Source organism: Glycine soja, chromosome 16 (genome assembly GCF_004193775.1).
Source record: "Glycine soja cultivar W05 chromosome 16, ASM419377v2, whole genome shotgun sequence".
Taxonomy (NCBI): Eukaryota; Viridiplantae; Streptophyta; class Magnoliopsida; order Fabales; family Fabaceae; genus Glycine; species Glycine soja.
Genome location: NC_041017.1, coordinates 36,132,458 through 36,152,514, shown reverse-complemented (window position 1 = coordinate 36,152,514; position 20,057 = coordinate 36,132,458). Strand labels below are relative to the sequence as shown.

The following is a 20,057-nucleotide window of genomic DNA, read 5'->3' as shown; positions in this document are numbered from 1 at the left end:
TCTCATGAATTAAGAAGCTAATTGTGAACTAGTAGTTATTTGAAAATTTTCAATTTCAAAATCAAAACAAAATAAAAAAGAAAGCATTCTTGTATAAGAGGATAAAAATGAAATAAATGACCAAGCTTTCTCGTGAACTGATACTTAAGAAGCAACAGCTTTCTCGTTACATCAAGCCTTCTTACCCTTGAGATAAGAATCAAACCTAAAGAAAAAGTATCTTGTGAGTTTATCTTTAAAATAAACTAAAGATGTATGACACTTCAAATTGAATAAATGATCCATACACTAATATAATATCACTTCAAGGAATTATGAATATTTTATAAACGAATTATGCTCACCTTCCTCCATTAAGTTCTCATCAAAATCAACAACTATATTTCAAAGCCATTTAAATGGCTAAAGATATCATAGTGCCTTTCATTATCAAAGAGAAACGAAGGCAATTTAATTGCTTACAAACACGGCTTGTAAGCGGCACTGGAGTTTGGATTGATTTTACTTTTTGAATGATATCAAAGTGACATAATGATGTTCAAACGATAAATTACAAAACTAAAAAGTTTAAAGCAGTTTGCATGATCGTAAAAGCTGAAAAGAGCACCGTATCGGTTTTTAATCCTAAAATTTTTCTCAAAGATAAGCTTCACTCTCGCACAACGGTACAAGCTGCTCCTCGCGACAAATATTCTAAATAAACCATCTATTTGGCCTGTAAATAATTACTCTCTTCTAAATTATTCTTAAAATAAGATAATAATACCTATACAACAATAATAACAAAATCTTATCCAACTAAGTGAAACCAACTCCATAAATCACACAATGTTATTAAGTTTGAAATCTCAATTGATAATTTCTAATAGAGAATAGCACTTTGATGAAATTGATAGTTTATTCTTGCTACTGAATTTACTTGGCTAAAAAACACAGACCTACCAAATCTCTTACAAGCTAAAGCACCACAACCAAGAGGGGGAGCATCATGCACAAGAGACCAAAGAAATATACAGTATTAGGAGAACCTAATATTCTGTTTCGTGGCCAAGACAAATTCGGATAAGTTTTAGATTAATTAATGTTATTTGCATATTCACACGAAAACCCAAATTAAGATAATGACGCATCAAACTCCTCGTAATGACAAATCACAATCACTTTTTGCCATTATTGGTGCTTTATATAACATGTGGTTGCTGAGATTACAAATATAGGTCAAGACTTTGGCTGATTTTGGTTTGTAACGTATGACAAGTGTGCCTCCCAATTTCTCCAGTTTTCTGGTCCAACAAGGTTTCACCAAATGACGTGACAATGAGTCCTTTTAAGCTGTTTGATTTGAAGGAGAAGACCCTAACATGATAGGCTTTTGTCTTTCCCTGGATGTTATCTGTGGCTCTTGAAAAGCAAGGAAAATAAGAAGGATAACATTAGCATGTAGCCTCCAATTTCACAAAGTAAATGTAAGGCACGGAAAATGGAAGAGACAAAAAGAAATACGAAATGCAAAATTGACATGTCCTGAACTATGTTTGTTAGTATTCAAAGCATCAATATGTTACTATTTGGTGTCCTTTACTATCTTCACACCTATGCAAGAGACACACTTGTATGTGAAACAGAGCCTAACACGATATGCAAACTACATGTAAAAAAAATGTAAAAATTTAGAGTATTTTAATGTATATGATAAGGTAATTTATTTGAAGATTACTTTAGCCATCTAATTATGCCAAAATGGAAACTGCCGCAGCTTTCCACCCTTTTAAAATTGAAATGGCAGCTTTGCCAGGTCTTTCAATGTGGCAGAATGAGGTTGCATTTGCATATTATCCGCGCAATGAAAACCCTATATTCTTGCTTATTATTTTAGCAACTAATTTATGGCAGGTTACCATGAATGTTCTCATTCAAGCTGCCTTGTAAATAAATTATAAAGGCTTATTCTTGCATATTAAACATAAAATGAATCATTTTCTGATTAGGAAAGAAAATTAAAGTGTGTAACTAATGGTGATTGAAAGAAATGCCAAAAAAGCTATCACTTTACTCCAAGAATCTGCCAAGTTCTTTTTGTGAGGTGTAAGCTATTGCGTATGGGACAACGGCCTTTTGGATTGTACAGTCTTTTAATTAAGTATTGTTAAAGGTCTATATTTAGATCAATAATTTAGAAAAAAGGTAGAATAAATCAGAATGCTACTGAGATTAGACATTTAGATATTTAAATTGAGCATCTTAGTATCAATAAGATAAAATGTGTTAGGATTGTTGCTTTTTATAGTTAATTAAAAAAAGATGTGATCTTTCAGGATGAACTTCAAGGAGTTATATGCAACATGCCCCCACCTACTATTCATATATTAGAAATTGAATATTGGGTTACTTGAAGACAAGATTGGGGAAAAGCATCTAAATTAAAGATGAGAAGGACATATACTAGTAAACAAGCACGTAAAGAGAAATTTTGAGAGTTTTTCAAAGTTGGGATTGCTTGATTGAAGTGGAGAGGAAACCACTATCGATGCAAAGATTGCAAAACACTTTTTTTTGGGGTAGGAGTGATCGTCTTGATTCAAAAAAATAGAACAAGATAAGAAGAAGAAAAAGTAACGTGTGCAAATAGATAGTGTAAGAATAATTAAAGGGTTTTTCCTAGCAATGCCAATAAAAGGCAGTGACCCCTTGTAGTTGTTGCAACCTAAGCTGTACAGCAACCATGTGAGACCCACAGTAAGATAGACTCAGATACAATAACAGAATCTTATTCATGGACATATGTACACAGGGAAAGAGCCTCAAAGGGAAGAATTCCAATTTCCAACTATTCTAGTCAACATCATATAATCTAGCTCCATTAAATTGAAACTTCCCGGTGTTGCTCCTTTTTACACAGATTATTAAAGTGGATTTTATTTTTTCTAACAAAATCTTTTCCAATTTTTTTAAACTACTAAATTCATATATTTCCCCCTTTCATCAACTATTATTTAAGAGAAGAAAAAAAATCCAGAACAGTCTCACTTCACGTCCTTTTTCTCTCTCTTTTCTCAAAAGTGGTAAAAGTAGGCAGAGGGACCAAGAATTTATAAATATGAATAACCTTTCCCCTAAACCCTGAACGAAAGGAAGAAATTCTGAAGTACCCCGGATATAAAATAGCACTCATAGTACTATGGAACATGTACTATAGCAATTAGTGAGGATTAGCACTAAAAATAAATAAATGAGATCTAGGATTAAAGTAAGGGATTATAATAATCGACGTCACACACGTTGACACCTAAATGTTTCTAAGAATCTCTAACTATGAAGACACCAAAAGTTTTGGAAATGTTGTTGAGACACTTTTTCTAATGTCATATGTTGCTTCACAACTGTCCTCTACAAAACGAAATATATATTCCAAAGAGGGGGTTAATGGAAGGAAAGGAAAGATAAATCTTACTAGAAATGAGAGCCTTTGGTCTGTTCTTGAACAGAATCTTATGTCTAATGACTCCAACAACTTGCAGCTCCACCTTACAACCACTTTCTCCATCAGGATGCTTTACTTTCTTGAGCACCACCATTGGCTTCTTCAAGGGAACCTTTGACCCTGTCAGTTCATGGTATCCAACAGTGAAGGTGTAGACTTCCTAACAACAAAAGTCATGAACACAAAAGATTATTAGTTTACCATAAACTAAAAAAATTGAAATATTTTTGTTGGTAACCATTGATTTAGTACCCAACTTGGGTCAACCAGTCCATGGTTTAATTGAATCCACTATTTTTTGTGGGAAATCATTTTTTAATTACTATAAAAGTATAATTGCATTCATTCTGTCCGTACCTTTTCTAATTCTACTATGATAGCCTCATAACCAAAGAAAAGGTGACACTTTCTTTAGTTTTTTAAGATGACAAATCTTCAATTTGGACCTTGGACCCTACTACTCACTTTAGACATTGTTATTACTCTATTTTTCTCTTTTTTGGAGCTACATCTCTCACACTGCATTTGCTAATAACTAAAAAATATTTCTCTTCGATCTCAAACTATCATACTTTTATCTTTATTTATATTTTTTATATTTAATCTTCTTAATTAGCTATATATTTCAATTTAAAAATCATCTTATACTATAATTTAAACTCTTTATTACAAATTAGGAATATAATTTATACATTCAAAATATGTACTTTTTACAAAAATTTAATTACTAAGTAGGTTCTTGATCTAATTGAATTTTTTTTAATAGGCCTCCAAACTATTTTTTTAATTGAATTGATAATGTAAATTCTTTGTAATTGAGCTCAACCACCATAAATTCTCTCATTTCCTAGCGGTTTCAAGCAGCAAAAAGCTAACCTCTGAACTTATTTTTTTAGTTTAGAGATTCAATTAAAAAAATAATAATTTAAGGACCCATTCAAAAAATTTCAAAGAACTATTTTAATAATTTAATCCATTATAAATTTTAATTATAACATAATTTATATATTTCAAATGTTTTAATTATTATAAATTTATAAATATTTATCATGCATAATACATAGGCAAAAATCACATCAATCTAAAATAAGTCAGCATTTTTGAAGTAACAGTAATTTGAAACCTAAAATGTAATAAGCAACAAGCAATAACAAAAATATAATAATTAATCCAACTACAACACTTTCACATATCTTCTTACAGAAACATATCAATAATATTCTCATAAAATACTACTCTAGTGAGCAGAACCCTAAAAGTAGAGAAATGTTTTGAACTGCGAATTCGGAATACTCTATAATGACGCAGCGTCGGTGATTCTAGCCTAGTATTATTATCAGTCAGTCAAATTGGTTCATAAATTCGTTAGTCAAAAGGAAACTTTGAATTACAATCGCAAATTACTAAAACCTTGGAAGAATTGAATGCGGAATATAAATTGATTGGTGAGTGTGGAAAAGGGGAGAACCTGAGAAGAAGGACGACAGAGAGTGCCGATTTGAAGGTTTGGGAGGGAATCGTGGAATCCAGGCTGTGGCTCCACCACTCCTTGTAGTTCTATGACGCCCCATTCCTCGCAGTTTCCTTCTCCACAGTTGCAACGAACTCGAATCTGCATCTTTTCTCTCGCTTTTTCTCTCTACGGAATACAGAGGCTGAACCGCGAGAATTGGGAATTTTATTGCGTTTGTGCTTTCGCGGCAAAATCGCTTTCTTTTCCCGCGCTATTTGGAGCAAAATGGAGAGGAAAAAAGAAAAAAAAAGTAATAATTTTATAATGAGAAAAGACTAGAAAATAAATAAATTAGATCTCGTATCGTATTTAATAATCTTCTTTCCTAACTTATAATTTCAATTAATTAAAGAATATATATTTAAAAAATGTTAAATAATACTTTCTTCTATCCCATTAATGAACATACCATGTGAATTAGTGCCACTTATCCCATTAATGAAAAAAATAAGAATAAATAGTAGTATACGTATTGATAACATAATTTTTCTTACGTTATCGTTTAATTGTAAATTATCAGTATAATAAATTTAATAATTATTTTAAAATTATATAATTTATTAATTGAATTATAATATGAATACTTTCTATTAAAAATTATATTAAATTTAGTAAATAAAAAACTGAAAATATTTTCAGGTGTGATCTTATTCCACTTGGTATTTTTTATAACTTCAATAGAATAAAGTCATTAACAAAATGATATGACAATAAATGTATTTTTTTTTCTTTATGTGAAGCATAATACTAGAAAAATTGCCAATTTAAGAATTTGATTTGGGCTCCTAAGAGTCTTTTCTTTTCTTTTCTTTTGGGTGAGTTGCTTGTTTCCACACAAAATTTGAAAACACTAGTTAATTTTCATTCTAATAGTAGAAGTAACAAATTAGGCCACCCTTCTAATTTAACCCCATCAAACAAAGGTGTGAAAAAAAAGTGAATTCAAATCCTTCTAAATTCTTTTACAAGTTGTAGATTTGTTGGCATGACCAATCGAGTCATCCTAAATTGAGTCAATTTATTCAAGTCTAAATTTATATTAATTTTGTCAAAAAATAAAATTAAAATAATAAATAGTGTTAGGTCAAATAGATTTGATTATTTTAGATTTATATTGGATCACCGATCCATTTATTCAGTTTTTTGATCCCTTAATTTTCACAACTTAGTCTATATCTAATAATAGAACTTAATTGAATTCTTAACTTATTTTTACATGTTGCTGTCATAAAACAAACTGATTTTTATATGTTCCAATTTATCTCTCCACTCACACAAGAACTCCATTTTGACTTGAATTTTTTTTTCATGACTAAGTTACATTAGATATAATTATTTATTTAAAAAATTTCTGTAAAAATTTGATAAAAACTTATTTATTCCAATGATATTTTTAATCGCTTAACTTTAAAACAAACATAAATAACTGAATTTGAATGTAATTCAGAAGAAGAAAAAGAAAAGAAATGGAATGTGCATAAGCATGCGTTTAATATTGTATCTTATATGTACATGAAAAGTTACATCTATTATTCCGTGTCAATGTTCTCTGAATAACTTTTTTTTTTCACTTTTAAGCTCTAAGTGGAATAACACATTCAACATATGTTGACACGTGATAACATTTATAACATTTTTATTTTTTTATTAAGGGTCACGCTTATTCAAGTGACACTGTGACACATGGTTTAGTGCTGCTTTTAAGATGTGTTTAATTTAGAGAAGAAATAAATTGAATTAAAATAAAATATAAAATTTCTTTAGTATACTATTTCTTTTCACCGTGCAAAACATTTGCTACTAGCAAGTAGCATATCTAAATTTATCCCATACAAATAATTAATTCATTTAATTTTTATTTCTATAAATGGGTTTTTAAATATTATTTTAGTCAAAATCTCACTTGTAGTTGATCATAATTTATTTGGAGAAGTTTAGGACTTCTTGCATTTGGATTTTATTTTATAAAAACCCTACCCTATTTTTGTTTTACTTTCAGATTTAAAAAAACATTTAGGATGCAGATTTTGATATACAAAACCTACTGTTTTCTTGCATCATTGAAAAAAATTGTGATATATAATGCGACAGCTAAAAAATTTCTTCTTAGTAATATTTTTTGGTAAGGATCTTCTCAGTAACATGAAAGTATGATTAAATAAAAAATTAAACTATTCAATTAGTCCCTAAGCTATTTAGAAATTTTTTATATCTTCGAAAACTGAATACTTAAACTAAAAAAAAAAGTCCCTCGGTTAGTTTGTAACAACTTAAAAACAGATAGAAAATGGCAATTTACAGCGATATTAAAAAACTCTAAAAACCTATTTTAAAAAAAATTACATGATCAAAGACTCAATTCAAAAATAATAATTTAGAAACCTACATGAATGTGGGAAAACTTTGTATCATTTTTGCCTTCATCATCATCAAAGTGAAAGTATAAGAATTTTGGCTTATTCTATACCTTAAGGAATGCAATTCTAAGAACCAAGTCCAACCAGCTACCACTTTGATGTCACACGATGGGAAGATTCTACAATCAACTTAAGATTAGACACCATAAGAGACACAGTTCTACAATCAAGCTAACATGATAGTAACTAACAACCACCCATAGCATGTTCTACAAAATACATAGGATCAGCTAATTAAAGTATCACAGAACAACATAACAACAAAAGGAGATAGGTTAAAGGTTTCATGGGGTGGGAAGCTTTTTTAGTTTTCCTAACTGTACAATCTTTATGTTAGTTCAGGCACAAGATGGTTTACTGATCTAACAAACATTCCTTCTAGTATCTTTCACCACAGTGAGAGAGTCTGGATCCAGCAGAATTTCCAATACCTATATTTCTGGTGTGCTGCAGTGATGGATCCACAAAAGACTGTTTATTAAACATTGGTTTCTGTGTGTCAAAGTATTGGCTGCAAGAGTAGTCAGTTTTGTATATGTTATCTAAACTGACACTTGACAAGGCCATCTCACTGTGTTGGCTATTTGATGAGCTGAGTTGCTGTTGGAGGCAGTTCTTGGGATTTTGATCAGCAGAGTCTGATGGGATGGTGCCAGTGAGAGTTTTTATAGCAAATTCAATGCATGGATCCATCCATGATGACATGTCAAGTGTCTTTTCAGAAGATGGTCCTGCATTCTCATTCTTGGCCTTTAAATCAGTTTTGGCATCACCAGCATGTTCTGGTGGAATAGCAAGGTTCTCTGGAGATGAGAACTCATTGCCACCTAACCCATCATTGCTTTTCTTACCATCGCCTTCGCCAATGGCGGCGGCAGAAGCAGAAGTTTTGGAATGCAGGCTGTTTTTTAACTCGGAAAAAGTTTGTAAGTCTTTGGAGGCTTCGAATGTTACTCCAGTGAGTGTTTGAATGGCAAATGCAATACAAGGGTCTGTTAGTAGTTCTCTGAGGGGAAAGTCAAGGGTGTAATCTAACTTAGCATCAACTTTATCTCCATTTTCAATGACTCTCACACACTCTTCCACAGTAGCATTGCTCTCCAGAGACGAAAAAGAGAAGCATTCTTTTTCCTTGTCGCTTCTTTGCACTTCTAGAGTCTTGTCAGTATCCTCGTTATTTAATTTCTGTTTTGCTAGACCATCAAGCAAGCTGTTGGCAGATTTATCTACATTTGTGATGGTTTCCTCCTCCTCTGATTGTTTAACTGTAACACGGCGTGCTCTATTTCTTATTTTAAGTTCCGGAACAGGATCAACCTTAATTCCAGCAAGACGCTTTGAAGCACGGCGAGGCAAATTGATCTCTTTCTTGTGCTTGTTTTTGCACTGGGGATCTTTGGCCTGGGCTTTTTCAGTGCCATGTTTTGTCTCTGAATTTTCTTGAAGTTGCTTTTCTTCGGCATCTTTGTTAGTGCAACCAGAAACCGAAGCGCTTTGAGCTACACCAACCTTCCCTTGTTTTTTATCTGAACTTTTAGCCAGTGATAGAACTGAACTGGTCAGTTTGGCGCCCACGACACCTAGATCATATAATAAATACATATCAAATGCAAGATCTACATATAGGCAAGGAAAAAGGAAAAGCTACCAATAAGTACAAAACCTATTTCATATCATTCTATCTAGAAAGAACAAAGGTCAAATAATTATTTTTAAATTTGAATTAAATACAAATCTCTATATCTGAGCGGAAACAATGTCTTAGTTTACAGGAGATAGCATAATTGCATATAATGTTTATCAGTTGATGTTAATTGTCAAACACGAGAACCAAAGCTAACCGACAAAGGCCAATACATTTCATTAAGTCATGTATCTAATTAGACAAAGTCTGTATTTTAACTCCAAAGGAAAAAGAGCAAAGTCGGGAACTTTACACTGATTGGAAATACATTCAGAGATGGGCACAGACATATATTCTTCAGAACTTGCAGATCTTGGAATCTGTTGGTCATTAGCTATCATGTCCATGTCTGAGCTTTGACCCATGCTAATTGATAATGTTGGTTTCACGGTTACACTTGTTGACTGTGAAGAAATCATAGACAGCAAGGCTGTATAAGTAGAAATCTTAGTGGCAATTAAGGGAATAATAATTCCCTTCTTCAGTTTTAATATGCTTATCAGAGAGAATTTAAAGCCACACAGAAAGCCACGTGATGGGAATGGAAGGGGGAGTAGAAGGGAAATTTTAGCTTGAGACTAATTAACAAATAGACATAAACTACAAGAAGCACAATTATGACCACCCATACAGGAGATTTGTCAGCTTTTAACTCCATATCAGTGCCATCATTGTCTTTTGACTTGAATTCGTAGCTTCCTATCTCTCCAGATTCAAGATAGCAATCAACATCTTTTATTGAGCAGAATGTATAACCATTTACAGGGTCAATATAGAACTGCATATACAAATTAGAAGGGCGAATTACCTGATTATTCTTACAGTGGTTGAGCGGGTGACACATTAAAGGCACAAACAACTTTGATAAAAAAAGTTGTGCATCCTCCTACTCTTAAGTGCTCAAAAGTTACAACTTTGGTTTAATGTGCAGTCAAAGTTTAGTTAAAGTGAACTAAGCTTTTTGTAGAAGTCAAAATGAACATTAATAGACCCCAGAATTATGTAATGAGTTGCATTAAATAGGAATGACGAATAAGAAAATGTTAGGGGCGGGGGTGGGGAATTCAAAAAGCAAGATTGTGGAAAGGAGGCAGGTTTTTAATAGATGATTTATCTCACAGCTACAAGGCCGGTATCATGTTTGCACCAACCTCTTATTGCCTAGATTCATGACTAATCCAAGCCATTTTCATCTTTGGACAGCAAAGGGAAAGATAAGGTATATCCAAAGCATTAATGACTATGAAAAAAAATATGGACGAAGTGAAATGTAAAACTAGTAGGGTTTTGTGAGAGTAATTTTAAATGATGCCAGAAGTATACTAGTCTTTTGGGTTGGGCTCTCCTCTTGTGCTTAAGTCCTAACAAAGTACTCTCATGACTTTCAAAGAAGCAACAAAGCACAGCACGATCTTTAGAAAAAACTGAATATATTTGACCGAAAAAAAAATCAGCATTTTTATGGCTGAAATTACAGTTTTATCACAGCTGAACAAGGCACGATGAACTCAATGATGACTTCATTCGTAAAAGGATTGAAGAAAGAAACATTACACTTGAATTTTGCAGGTCAGAAGATCAAGTTACAAACAGTTTTAATAAAGCAATCAGTACCTTAGAGTGGCGAGTTAACCCCAACATGCTGATTTATTCAATCAACAACAAATACAAATATAGAAATGCTAGTTATGAGAAACTGTGAAGATTATTAGGAAGTAATTTTTTCTCCCCATTAATGAATTTGTAGCTACAAATACAATATTCAAGAGAAAACATTGAGGCATGGTTTACCGTATCTCTTCTAACTGAATCTCCATTTGTTGTGATTCTGGTCTTTTTCACCCTTCCTGGTGGTAACCCTTCCGCAATAGCTTTCTCAACTATAACCTAGATTGCTTGAATAACAGAATTTCCCCACATAAGTTATGCAACCCGATAGATATTAAACATAAAATAATGCAATCAAAAGAAGAATTTTCTTGACAGACATTAGGAGAGATTTTCTGGATGCTGACTTTGTTCTGAGCATTGTCAAGATAGCGAAATACCTCCACCTTGGAATTGAATTTTAGTCCACTTGAGGGGGGGAAGTAATACTGCAACAAATATAACTTGAATAAGATTTGAGCTACATCATCATAGATAGAGTTTCTATGACTATTGTGTCCTCTTTGGCCAGTCAAGCATAAAGTTACCGCCAAGCAATGATTGGAGTCAAAGCAAGATAAAATCTTGAACATAATGATTTAACCAACAACCATTAGCAGGTAAAAGATGCTAAAGCGGAAATATATGTATTTTAATTGCAAATCAAATCAAACACAGATGGAATCATTAAGAATAAACAAAGGTAGATAATTTAACTCAGAATCAACCACTAATAATTGATCACCCACTTTTGATGATCCCATCAATTTCATAGTAGAATTCACTAGTGCCAATATTCAACAGCAATAAAGGGTGGTAATCTAGATTATACTAATAAAATCACAATGAATGAATTTCTTATACTTCTTGTTTCGACCGAATGAATGTAAGGAATGTACTGAAAGATAAATATCAAAGCATTCAGGGCCTGATTGGATAAACTCCTAACTTATGCATAAGATACTTTTAGCTTGTGGAGATGCTTATTCCTTTTTTCCTTCAATCACTTGTTCGGATACATTACTATAATAGGAGGGAAAGCAGAAAGATGACTCTCTCACTCTCACTTGACCTGCTGTGGCCTCTAGAAAAGGGAACAAAAGATTTTCAATTGAAATTTTAAGAGCTTCCAATTCAACACGCCAATAATAATAAGTAATGTTAAACCGTTTAGAACGGCAAGGTCTAGTAGAAACACCTTCCTATTCTTACCTTTCCATTTCACAGTGTCTAGTTTCATTCTTCCCAGAGTTAAAAAAACTTCTACATCATTCACTAATCTACCAAATCAGAGAAAAATCAACACTTTCCCTCACCATGCTGCTTGAAGAAGCACTTACATAATGACATATTGAGCCAAGCTTCACTCAGCTTTTAGTCAGTTTCACTGTTGTAAAGACATGCTATATTCACCACACACATGCAATTCATGCTAACAGGACACCAACCCCAACTACTCAAAGAAACATAAGACCTAAAAATCTCTTCCAACATTTATGATTCCTTTCCTCTTGATCCACTTACAAAATCACAAAATTAAAAGCACACTAATAACAGGAATTTGCTGACAGAGACACAGTCCAAACTCCAAAGGGTCCAAAAAGAACATGCAAAACATAGATTAAATATCAAATGCCAAGCAAGTAACATATCCAAAAGTGAAAACAAAATCTTGAACCTCCAAAGTCCAAACCCTCCTTTGAAATTCTCTGACACCTTAAGCAACAATAGAGGTTACACTTACAATATATTTACATGAGAAAAATCATGCCACTACCACAGCAAGATTGTCAAGTGTAAGAGGAACAAGATCGCAAATTTACTACAACCCCAGAAGAAAAAGCAAGATGATTTTTGGTGGGTCAAAAGTCAAAACTTAATTACCTTGTCTCTCTTACCATTCTTTCTCACCCTCACTTCCACAGTCCAACCTGGTGGCAGCCAGCAATCGGAGTTCGGCTCCTCCATTCCTCCGGCGATTCTCCGGTGGCCGGAGAATAAAAAAAAGAGCCTAAGAGAATGTGTTTGTGGTTCTTTCTCTTTGTTTGTGAAGAACACAGTGAAGGCCACTCACTAGCCACTAGCCACTAGCTTAGTACCTTCCTTCCACAAGTCAGAAAAAATAAAAATAAAAACAAAACTTGCATTGCATGACCACGTGGTGCAAATGCAAGACAGATACACTCTCTCTCTCTTCCAATTCTCTCTCTCTCTCTCTCTCTCTCTCTCTCTCTCTCTCTCTCTCTCTCTCTATATATATATATATATATATATATTGTTTTTTTTTCTTTTTTATGTACGCAAAGGTCACCGAATCGGAATCTCTCTCATTTTTTAAGGAATAATAATTTTAAATCATTTGATTTTTAGAGATTTGATATTCTTAATACTGTTATAATAATAAGTGTTTATTAATTTTTATAATAATTATTTATATATTAAAAATTATTTTTAATTAATAATGTAAAAACTTTTAGACTACCAATGCATTGATTATTAAACGTTGTTCTTAACGTGCTTTAAAATTTATTTTTTATTTAAAATAACTACATTTTACTTAAAATAGTTTATTGAAATGATTACTTTTAAAATACAATGAAGTTTAAATGTATTTTATAATTATTTTACCTATTAAATAAAAAAATATTATTATTTTTGTATATTAACAAAGATATTGAATATTTTCATTTAATATTGGATTATATATTAACAAATTAAAATTTATTTTGGATATGTTTTAAATTATGCCCCTTTTCAGTTTTCTCATTTCCCTGTAAGTTCTTTGTTGTCTTACATTTTATGTTTTTTAAGTTTTAATTTGATTATATTTTAGATTTTATAAAATATTAGAGTTCTTACAGTTTTTTTTTCCGAGATCGTAACTTAATGTTCTAGTTTAAGAGAAACTCCTAGTATGTATGAACATGATCTTTGCAATTAGATTGCCTTCCTATATATAAAAGAGAGAGGAGGGGGTTATTGTAAGACTAGAAGGATCTCAACTTGATTATTGGGTGTGACTTTTGTCAAGGATGTCACTAATTAAGGGTTATTAGGTCATCGTTTAATGAGATTCTTATTTCATAACAATAATAATGAATTTAGTAGTTAGGTGGTCTTCCAAGAGAGATTGATTACTTACAAATCCAATTATTCCGAAGTAAGTTGACCATATCACATATTAAAATATACACAACTTTTTATGTCATAATTGTCTTATATGCCAAATGACTTGTGAGATGTATAATTTATTTTCAAAGATTAATAATATAATTTATGGTTAATCATGTTTCTTAAATATACGATAAGAGATTTGGTTCCTAGGTGTATGTATATTAATTAACATATTTTCTTACCTAAAAAATATTAGTCATTGTCACCCTACCGAAAGATGTCATAAAAAACAACATTTAATAATAGCAATATGTTTAGATTTACTTTCATATGTCCTTGTGTAATCTATGAATAGATCCATCTTACATTTATTTTGTGTTTCTGTGTCTGCTTTTTCCGTACACCACTCAAGATCTCTTGTCTTTCACTTGGCTCCCATCTCTGCTTTTCTTTTTTGGTCTTTTGGTTGGATTTGAAGTTGAAAACTGTGCAATTTCCTTCTTCACTTCCTTCGCCCGTACATTATTGAACAGTACTTTGTTGAACAAAATGTCAAAGAACTTAGAGTAAAAGACCTATTTGCCCCTACTGCTTGCAACTAAGTTTGCCTACGTGCCCAATTTCCAAAGTCACAATCACAAACGCTTTTTGGCACTTCAATATTTGGGCTTATGCCATTTTTATCTTTATGTTAAGTTGCTTTTTCAGAAGCTCCGGGTCTAAATTTTTAACATTGTAAATACTGATGATTTAGTTATTAGTTATATATTTTTATTTTAGTTATTAATTTTATAAAATGACATTAATTTTGGGTTTTACACTTCTGCTCAGAATAACAGTAAAAAACAACTATAAATGAATAACTTTTTTTTTTTATAAATTTTAAAAACTAAAATAAATGTTTTTTTTTTATAAAATTAGAGATTAAAATAATTGACCTTTGAATTTTCAAGAAGCAAAATAGAGGCTTACTCGTTAATTTTCCTTTTTCAATAAATTTTTTTGTTCATGACCCCAACAAAGGAATAGGAATTATATTGTTTTGTTTGACAAGTGTCATAAATATATGTTGAAACGAAATACTTGATCACATCGGTTCAACCATATAATGGTTATGTTTGTGACCCAAGTGTTATTTAGTTCAATTATAATACAATTTTAAATTTCTTTCATTAAAATAAAATTTAGAGGATTTATTGAAATGTCAGATTTATTAAAATAAAATTATTGAACATGAACGCATCCAAATGGAACGGTGAAGAATTTATGATCAATAATGAGGTTGCACGTCATGGATTTTTATTTTTTTGAAAGGATGACAAGAAAGCTCCCATCTATGAGTTTATGGCTAATGGTTCCCTGGAACAGTTTATGATCTACAGAGTGGGCTAGAAAGTTTTAGGGTTGGAGTACTTGTATAGGGGATGCAGCTCTCAAATTTTACACTTTGACATAAAGACTAGTAATATTCTTTTGAATGAGAACTTTTGCACAAAAATATAAGATTTTGAGCCTGAAATGCTCTATGCCAGGAAAGAGAGAATCATTTCCATGTCAGATACATAGAGGATGATTGTAGCTCCAGAAATGTTAAATAGACATCTTGGTTTCATTGGAAGTGTAATATTGTTTTTAGCTATGGGATGATTTGCTAGAAATGGTAGGAGGGAGGAAGAATATTGAAGCTGAAGCCAACCACAAGCTAAGTGAGATGTACTTCCCGCATTTGGTTTACTAGAGGCTTGAGTTGGGCAATGATATAAGACCAGAAGAGGTGATGATCCCACATAATTAAGAAAATGAAAGCAAAGAGAATGACCATAGTGGGTTTGTGGCGCATTCAAATGTTTCCAAACGGTAAACCTACAATTAGTAGAGTGATAGATATGTTGAAAGGCAACATGAAATTTTTGGAAATTATGCCACCGCAACCTATGCTTTCTTCTCCTACTAGAGTGATAGATATGTTGGGAAAATCTTTCAAGTTATATTATAAAAGGGTTACTCAACATATTCGTTTAGTACTTTTTTTAATCATCCTGAAAAGCAAATGGATCTCATATGTGTTAAACTGCAGCTACATTGATTGCATGCAGTACATTTTGTTAGAATTGATGAGCCATTAAAATCTCTCTGTCATTTTCAGCTGCCTCCAATACACATTGATTTTATTTTTGGTGAATAAGTACATTTTGATTTGTTACTGTGTATATGAAGTATAATTTTTTTCTCATACATGGGCTGAGAAAGATGGCTTCAAATTCAATAATAGGATATGCAGCGTAAAGAGGAGGAAAATACTGAGAATTATTTCCCTCTGGACAATATTCTTCCTGAACTTCTCTTTCCCCTAATTGTATTTCTCCTTCTTTCATTAGTTCTATCTGAAGTTAATAGCTTTCCCCCTTGTGTGTATTTTCTTAGAATGGAGATTTTGCATTCATCCATTAATTAAAACCTCACTTCCATTTTCAGCTGCCACCGGTACACACAGATTTGTTCCTGATCCTCTTGCATGAATTGAAGATTAACAATAACAGTCACTTAGGAATCTTCACTTTGTACCTACCCTTTTTGCTTTAATTGTTTCATTCTTCAAGATGTCTAGATTATTTTATTATATATGATGTAAAAAACTTCAATGGCATCTCAAACTGATTGTCGCTAAAAAAAAAAATTGTGATGATTTGAAAATAACTGGAACAAAATTAGCTTTCTAACAGTTTCGCTGTAAACAGAATATTTTGCTTCATTGTTTAAAGCCCAATAATAAGAATAAAAAAAAACTGTAACAGGCCTTATAAACAAGGTTCTTACAATATTATAACCTATAATTTACTGTAAGAAGAGAGCATCTAGCACTGGGAGAAAGGGAAGCATGAAATAAGCAAAAGATGAATAATATATAAAATTCTTGAAATGTAGAGTTAAGGATGGATATCACTTTAATCAATTATGATATCAACTCTGGCCCTAGGAGAGTTTTAAAGCAACCACTAGACTGCTCTGTTTATTTGTCCACTAGACAGTTAATCTATTTTGCGTTTTATTTTCAATGACTCCAAATTAACAAAAGCATGGGGGTTGAAGTCCTTCTGAACTTGGATCTAAGAAATCCTACACAATTAGAGAAAATTAGATACAAATTAAAACATATATTTTGAAATGCAGGACTGAGTACTGGCACCAATTTTGACATATGAATGCAGACATGTAACGAGAATTAAGAAAAATAAAGAGGCAAAACAATACTAAAGTGACTTACATATTCTAGTATTGCTTTAAGGGTAACCGAAGTCAATGTCAACATCTTTACATTGGCAAGTCCTTGCAGCCATCTTATGACGATTGATCTTGTGGCCAAAAGCATGCAAATACTCACTGGTCCAAGAAGAGAAAGATTACACGCCAAAGAGAGCTGGTGACGAGCAGAACCCTCGACGGTGAAAGAATTAAGATTTGGAGTAGAAAGTGCAATTTTGTAAGAATGAAATAGATCACAGTTAAATATGCCATAGCTGTATATTTCCAAACTTGAAAGAGCAGAATTACATATGCGGAGGACCTTTTCACCACCATTTCGCCAAGAACACTACTCTCCAAGGTACAATGTATTTAACATGTGACAGTTCCAAATGTTAGGTTACAAGTGTGAGGTGAAGTCACACGTCCGATAAAAATGGAAAAGTTGAGTATCATATAAGTGAGAAGAATACCCATAAACTTAAATCTTATATTTTGAGTTAAAGTGTGATGTCAAATTCATAGTTACTCATGACTTCACTGATGTAAATCTTCTTAGTGTTTTCTCCCCTCGAAATTCCCCACACAAAAATGGCTCAGTGTTGTCACCATCATCATTATAAAGTGAACATATCCCATTCTAGATGCAGACTTTTTACTACAGGCAAGTGCAAATATTTTGGAAGTACTATCACAGACGATTCATAGTAATGTTATATCAGTGAGACGTTTGGAAAGGTCTTTCCCTCGGTTAGACAAAACAGAAGTTAGAACAGCATCTCTTGTACTCATGAAACTCATTATGTAGAGCAGAACATTGTCAGGCACCTCACTCATCATGCCCCTCTTGCCTGTCCTATTTCTTCTACTTTGTGTCTGTCTCTTCAGTTTGACCACCAATTCACCCACGGAGCCATGCTTAAGAACATATAGCTGTTGGACTGTGAAAAGTTAAAATTATCATACATGTGGGATGAGAGAGATGGCTCCCAATTTTAAGTCTTTCTAAAAAGGTGGATCCCAATTGAATAGTAGGATTTATGGCATATAGAGAAGGAGGAAAAAAGACAAGGCAATTAAAGAGAATTATTTCCCTTTGGACGATCTCCTTCTTCTTGAACTTCTCTTTCCCCTCTAATGAATTTCTTTCTCCTCCTTTTTCATTGATTCTTTCTTTTCATAATGGATCGAGTATTATTTGTTGTTATTGCATATCTATCAGTTCAACAAAGTATAAATTAATACATTTCCCCTTGCGTAGATTTTCTTAGAATCGAGCTTCTGCATTGATCCAACAATATCTCAGCCAGAAAATGGTAGGAGGGAAGATCCTTCAAGTTATGTTATAAAACAGATCACTCCACATATTTGTTTAGTACTTCTTAATCATCCTAAAAAGCAAATGGATCTCATTTTTTACAAGCTAAATTGAAGTGGATAACTCTGATAAAAAAGCTCCAACACAAAGACACTCGATCAATATAGTTGAAAATTGAAAACTATATCATGTAATATATGGGTTGAGAAGATGGCTCCAAATTGAATAGCAGAATTTATGGCATAAAGAGGAGGAAAAGATCAGGCAAATACTGAGAATTGTTTCCTTCTAGACGCTCTCCTTCTTCCCAAACTTCTCTTTCCCCTCAAATGATGAATTCTATTGGCTTAAATGATTTAATTTGGTTTCTAAATTTTTAAAAAGTTCAATTTCATCATCAAGTTTTTAAAAACGAATCAATCTAATCTTTAAATTATTTTAAATGGTTTAATTTGATTCTTTTTTTTCATAATGGATTGACTCTTATTTGTTGTTATTGTATCTATAATTTCAACTAAGTTTAATCATTCGCTTCCCCTTGTGTAAATTTTCTTAGAATTGAGCTTTTGCATTGATCCATTAAAATCTCACTGCCATTTTCAGCTGCCACCACCAGTACACATTAATTTGTTACTGTCCTATATGAAGTATTAATTTTTCTAGCATAGAATGGATCCACTTTCATGAATTTATATTTGACAACGACAATGCAGTTAATGGTAACAAAAAAAGTCACTTCAAAATGTTCACTTCGTTACGTAGCTTTTTTACTTCAGCTGTTTCATTCTACAAGGATTTATCTTCAAGGATTCTTCAAAATTTGCTTCCTAATGCAGTCCCAGTTCTGTGGTAAACATAATATTTTGCTTACTATACTTTTCAAACAACAAAGGAATAAAAAGGTCTGTATGTTTCAGACAAATTGTTCTCAACAGTGGCTGTTTCTAAAATTTAAAATTTTTCATTGGTTAATGCCACACACACACAAAATAAAAAATAAAAAATCTGTAACAGGCCTTATAAACAAGTCACTTACAACATTACAACCTATAATTTTCAGTAAGAAGAGAGTGTTTAGGATTGGAAGAAAAGAAAGCATAAAATAAGAAAAAGCTAGATAATACGTAAAAATCTCTAACTAAAGATTTAAGGATGAACATCACTTGCTATGATAGACTCCCCTAGCTAGAGCTAATGGAGAGTTTTGAAGCAAATACTTGCTCATCAGATATTTTTACGCCGAGTAGCCTTTTCGCTTTCAATGACTCGAATCTAACAAAGCATCATGTGGGTTGGAGTCTCACTGAACTGGGATTTGAGAGATCCTACAGAATTAGAGTGAATTGGATACATATTAAAATGGATATTTTGAAATGCAAGACTATCTGCAAAAACCTTACATGAATGCAGACATGTTATGAGCATTAAGAAAAAGAAAAAAGGCAAAAGCATGCATACTAACTAAAGTAACTTACATCTAGTAATATTAGAAGAGTATTTGAAGGCAATGCCAATATTTTTACACTGGCAAGCCCCTACCTACAGCCATCTTACGTTGATTGAACTTTTCATAATAAACATGCAAATATCCACTTGTTCAAGAAGAGAAAGATTGCACGTGGAAGAGAGCTTGAGACTAA

The 20,057-nt window shown here is 32.3% G+C and overlaps 2 protein-coding genes across 3 annotated transcripts; both read right to left on the bottom strand.

The window, feature by feature from the left end:
* Positions 1 to 882: 882 nt before the first annotated feature.
* On the bottom strand, positions 883 to 5,195 carry LOC114390060 (putative uncharacterized protein DDB_G0287975). The gene is made up of 3 exons (XM_028350742.1): positions 4,950 to 5,195; positions 3,452 to 3,641; positions 883 to 1,401 (listed from the first exon to the last, which is right to left on the bottom strand). The coding sequence occupies exons 1-3, from the start codon at positions 5,097 to 5,099 to the stop codon at positions 1,328 to 1,330; spliced, it is 414 nt and encodes a 137-aa protein (XP_028206543.1). The 5' UTR covers positions 5,100 to 5,195; the 3' UTR covers positions 883 to 1,327.
* Positions 5,196 to 7,435: 2,240 nt separating this feature from the next.
* Positions 7,436 to 12,862, bottom strand: LOC114388973 (methyl-CpG-binding domain-containing protein 13-like). 2 transcript variants are annotated; one of them, XM_028349525.1, is made up of 6 exons: positions 12,627 to 12,862; positions 11,084 to 11,191; positions 10,887 to 10,982; positions 9,727 to 9,873; positions 9,349 to 9,499; positions 7,436 to 8,991 (listed from the first exon to the last, which is right to left on the bottom strand). In XM_028349525.1, exons 1-6 carry the CDS (start codon positions 12,708 to 12,710, stop codon positions 7,790 to 7,792), a joined length of 1,788 nt encoding a protein of 595 aa, XP_028205326.1. In that variant the 5' UTR covers positions 12,711 to 12,862; the 3' UTR covers positions 7,436 to 7,789. The 2 variants fall into 2 exon arrangements, with proteins under 2 accessions (XP_028205326.1, XP_028205327.1); XM_028349526.1 differs by lacking the exon at positions 9,727 to 9,873 and having other exon boundaries at positions 12,627 to 12,856.
* Between the last annotated feature and the right edge of the window lie 7,195 nt (positions 12,863 to 20,057).